The sequence below is a fragment of the Protomyctophum parallelum genome (genome assembly GCF_964188405.1).
Source record: "Protomyctophum parallelum genome assembly, chromosome: 1".
Taxonomy (NCBI): Eukaryota; Metazoa; Chordata; class Actinopteri; order Myctophiformes; family Myctophidae; genus Protomyctophum; species Protomyctophum parallelum.
The window spans coordinates 45,965,358-45,969,682 of NC_139697.1; the positions used below are offsets into that span (position 1 = coordinate 45,965,358).

The 4,325-nt window shown below is 43.6% G+C and overlaps 1 protein-coding gene across 1 annotated transcript; it reads left to right on the top strand.

The window, feature by feature from the left end:
- The first annotated feature begins 1,695 nt into the window (after positions 1-1,695).
- On the top strand, positions 1,696-4,116 carry LOC310859998 (uncharacterized protein). The gene is made up of 7 exons (XM_083766762.1): positions 1,696-1,809; positions 1,897-1,988; positions 2,406-2,520; positions 2,607-2,708; positions 2,956-3,120; positions 3,495-3,659; positions 3,788-4,116. The coding sequence occupies exons 1-7, from the start codon at positions 1,797-1,799 to the stop codon at positions 3,997-3,999; spliced, it is 864 nt and encodes a 287-aa protein (XP_083622888.1). The 5' UTR covers positions 1,696-1,796; the 3' UTR covers positions 4,000-4,116.
- The last annotated feature ends 209 nt before the right edge of the window (positions 4,117-4,325 follow it).

Genomic DNA, 4,325 nt, shown 5'->3' on the forward strand with positions numbered 1-4,325 from the left:
CCCCCGACGGATCGACGGACCCCCCGACGGACCGACGGACCCCCCGACGGACCGACGGACCCCCCGACGGACCGACGGACCTCCCGACGAACCGACGGACCCCCCGACGGACCGACGGACCCCCCGACGGACCGACGGACCTCCCGACGGACCGACGGACCCCCCGACGGACCGACGGACCCCCCGACGGCCGTCGGGACGGACAGGTCCGTCGCGACGGCAGTCGGTCGCAAGAAATGGATTCTGCCCTTGCTGCAGATGTGACCCCCAAGCCTGCCCAAGAGCTGGAGCTGGTCCAGGCTGGTTTAGGCAAAAGGGTCATTGTCATTCCAGAGGATGGGAAACATGCAGAGGTCTTAATTTGATCTTAATTATCCAATACATGAACATGACATTTTCATAGGCCTAAGCATGTATTGAACTTTTTGTATTTTAAGATGATGCCACTTAACAATTTCTTTAATATATTTTCAGGTACAGTCGCTCATCGAGGAGGAGTTCATCAAACTTCGGCCCCTCCAGGGAAGATGGCTGATAAACAAGGCAACATGTATTAGTTTTCTTTAATATATATATATATATATATATATATATATATATATATATATATATATTTAGTACATGCTCTTATCCAGTGCCACTTAGGAGTTCAAAGCCACAGCGTGGGATCTAGGAAGGAGAGTCTAGGACACTTATCTTGCATGTCGCCTAAATGTATGCTTTTTTGAAACACATTTACTATACATGTAGTTCAAATGGTCAGATCTACAAGTTCACAAATGTGTCTGTTTGAACCACTCGTAGATGTGGTGGTATTGATGGTATAACTTGAGCAGTACACAATCAAATGATGGAGGCAGTTCATGATGGTGTGGAAACTGTTTAGAGGACTAAGATGAGGAGGTAGTACACAGAGCACTGGCAAAGTACATTTATACCAACTGCAGGTCCTGGGTCATAGAATCCATTCAGCAATGGGCAGAATGCATGCAATCATACGGACATGATTTTATGTTTTGGTTTAGGAGGCAGTGGACAGCGGAAGCTAGGGCAAGTCCTCATGGACTCCAACAGTGGCTACATGGGGAAGCTGCTGCGAAAGGCGTCAAATAATGGAAAGATTGTGCTGTTCTTGGTCCCCCTCCAAGAAGATCTAGCTCCTTTGGATGCGGCCGAGTTTGCTGGCATGCCACAAGTGCCATGCATCAATTGTGGCACATTTATGCCACTACAAATGTTGCAGCTGCACACACAGTTGTGGAAACCAGCACCAAAGGTGATTTGTGTGTTGTGATTGTAACATTACGTTGTTTGAATGCCATGATCGCAGTCACAATGACAGTTTGATAAATCAAAAACATGTTAACTGATTTTAATGCTCTATTATAATATACACGAAAGCACTACATTGAGTTAACAATGTGTAACAAAATGTCTAACAGCAGCAGAGTGTAGTATTACTGGAGGAGGACTCCGCCGAGGAGGAGCCCGAGGACCTTGATCATAATTACTCGGAAGAGCAAGGAGTAAGTGTTGCTAAATGTAATATACTTGAAACAAATTGAAACACTTGTAAGGTGTGATGTTTAATACCTTTCTTGTGTCAATATTCTCTCAGGTGTGCCCTATACTGTATGCCAGCAGGAGTTCCCAATGTCTAGATATTCAGGTTTCGTATTATCTCTGTCCAGGTGAAATGGGGCGGGGGAAACCAGGACGGTGCTGGCTCGACACTTGGAGAAGAGGTCGAACAATGCAATGCATTTCTCTCCAGGATAGCCGTAACAACGAAGCATATGTCCAAAGAAGGTGCTGTATAATTGTACATTTGTATAGTGTAGTGTGAATAACATGATTGTAAGAATTGTTGCAGAACTCCTCTCTGTGTACTTGCAGGCCGCAATGACATGCTGACCCTTTTGGCCATGAGCTGGAACGATCACAAACGTGACAACATGGCCAAGTCACTCTCCCAAAGATACCACAAGGTAGAAACTGTTATTTCATGTATACATGCGTGCATTCATGTGCACTTTGCATAATGTATAACCAACCAGTGGTCCTTGAGGGGGTTCCCAGGTGGTCCCCAGCTAAATTGAGTGTAAAATGAAACCAAATGGACCCCATATGGGACCCCTTTTACAATTGAGTTATTTTTTGTGTTAAACATCTGCATTTACATTATTTTAATAACATTATCTCCTATAGTACCACATCAATATAGCATGGCATTGTGGACAAAATCTTATCCAACAATAACAACATTTTCTTTAGTCTTGGGGCTGACAGACTAAATGTCATCAAATGGTGGTCCATGGCTCAAATGCAGAATAAATACAATTATTGTAAAACAGAAATCATGACATGAGTTTCTGTCTTTGTAATGGTTTTGTTTGTAATTTCAGACATCTAAGGTCTTAAAAACCAAGTTGGCAGACCTGGAAAGCCTGAAGGCAGAACTTCAACTTCAAGACCACAATGTTGAAGAGTATGTGCAAGATCTAAAAGAATGGGCAGATGGTAAGAACATGATGAACATGGTCTGATATAAAAATCTGAATATTTATTCATTTTTAAAATTCACACTGTTATTCATTGTGTTTCAGGACAAACACAAGATCAAGGCACGCTGCAGACTTTGTGTCGAAAGATTGAGGCCTTCACGAGCAGCATCAAAACCAGGAAGCAACGCATCTATAACAAAAATGGTAAGTTAACATTTTAGGCCTATTCTGACAACAGTCCCAGCCTCTCTGACTGTGTACAATGTGTTTGGGGCAGAGTTACAGCCTCTCTGTCTTATATTAGGCTTGGTTCACACAACATTCAGTTATGTCTGTGTCAGCCTTTTATGTAATGGTTTTCAATGGCAATGGAAATCGGCACAATGCCAGAAAACTGCTCGTAGGCATAGCCAAGCGTGTGAAACCAGCAATAATTTGTTTTTCTTCTAAGACAGCAACAAAGGACGTCACAGAATCCGCCGGAAGTTACTGCAGGAGAAAGACGCTTTGAAGCTCATGGTGGAGGAGTACAACAGCCTGGTTCCTGAGCAAACCGTGTGCTACGACACTATCTTGGACAGAGAGCATCCTTGGCCGTGGCAAATTTCACAAAGTGGTATGCATTTAGCCACTTAAACCCCAGTGTCTGTATACTGGGAAAATAGCAGATTGACATGTCTGTCCCATTGTAAGGTTGTCCATTGGATATTTTAGAGTGGAAACAGCTGATAGTTACTAGTAGAGTCCTGAGGGACGCTCAACAATTAATTGGGTCTAACCCATTGGGCCCAGAAGTGCTGTTCAGAGCACATTTTTCCATAGAGATACAAAACCAGAGGTCTAAATGGGTAAAGAGGTTAACGTCCTGTATGTATTCTTCCATGTAGTTGTTATGTATATGATTGAATACTGATACATGATTACATGAATGATATATGCATCTACAGTCTTTGTGCACTGTTCTCAACCCTCCATATCTATGTATTACAGGGTCTGTTGATTTCAGCACCAAGAATAAGGTGTTCAATCAGTGCATGGCAGTTCGCAGGCTTCAGGAAGAGAAGTCTATCCTCGTGAGAGAGATGAGGCAGCACTGGAATGTTCTCAAGGCCAGAGCCAGTGTATTGTCAGAGCTTTCTCCCCATCAGAGTGAAGGTATGTGGCAAAGTAAACGTGCACTTCTACTAATTGGTTTTTATGTCATGTTTCAAGAGGTTATGATTATGGTGTGAAAGATGTGTTTCATCCCTATATAGTGATTGACACATTGTTCCTTTGTTTAGGACATCTACCAGAGGATGCAAGGAGGGGTCTCGCGTGCCTCATCCGTAAAAAGGAGATGCATCTGAGACATCTGAAGAGGCGCGTGAGGAAGCTCTACATAGACGTCATGAACGCAACCGACGACAGTCTTGTTGAACCAGTAGACATTTTGGAAGAACTTGAGTGCGCCTATAGTTCAGAGTCCGGATCGTCTGACTCTGATGTTGAGTAGGACACCCAGCTACTGTCAGACTGTTGAGCGGCCTGACAACGGACTGTGTGGGCTGGTCTCAGACCTACCGGTGGGATTATACCAGGGACAAATTACCTTTTGTAGCTCTTCCTTGGAACTCTGTGGATTTTGTTTTGCTTTCCTCACGGAGCTACATTTTCAAGATTTTTCAAAAATAGCAGATCTACAAGCTTGAAGCCATGCTATGAGCTTGTAGATCTGCTACATTTCAATAGCTAAAGTATAACGATGCTTAAAACACCAAAAGGGGTTCCCGTCCTGAATGGGTTAAAGGAAACGAGGCAGGGCTAGTATTTTTAAATATT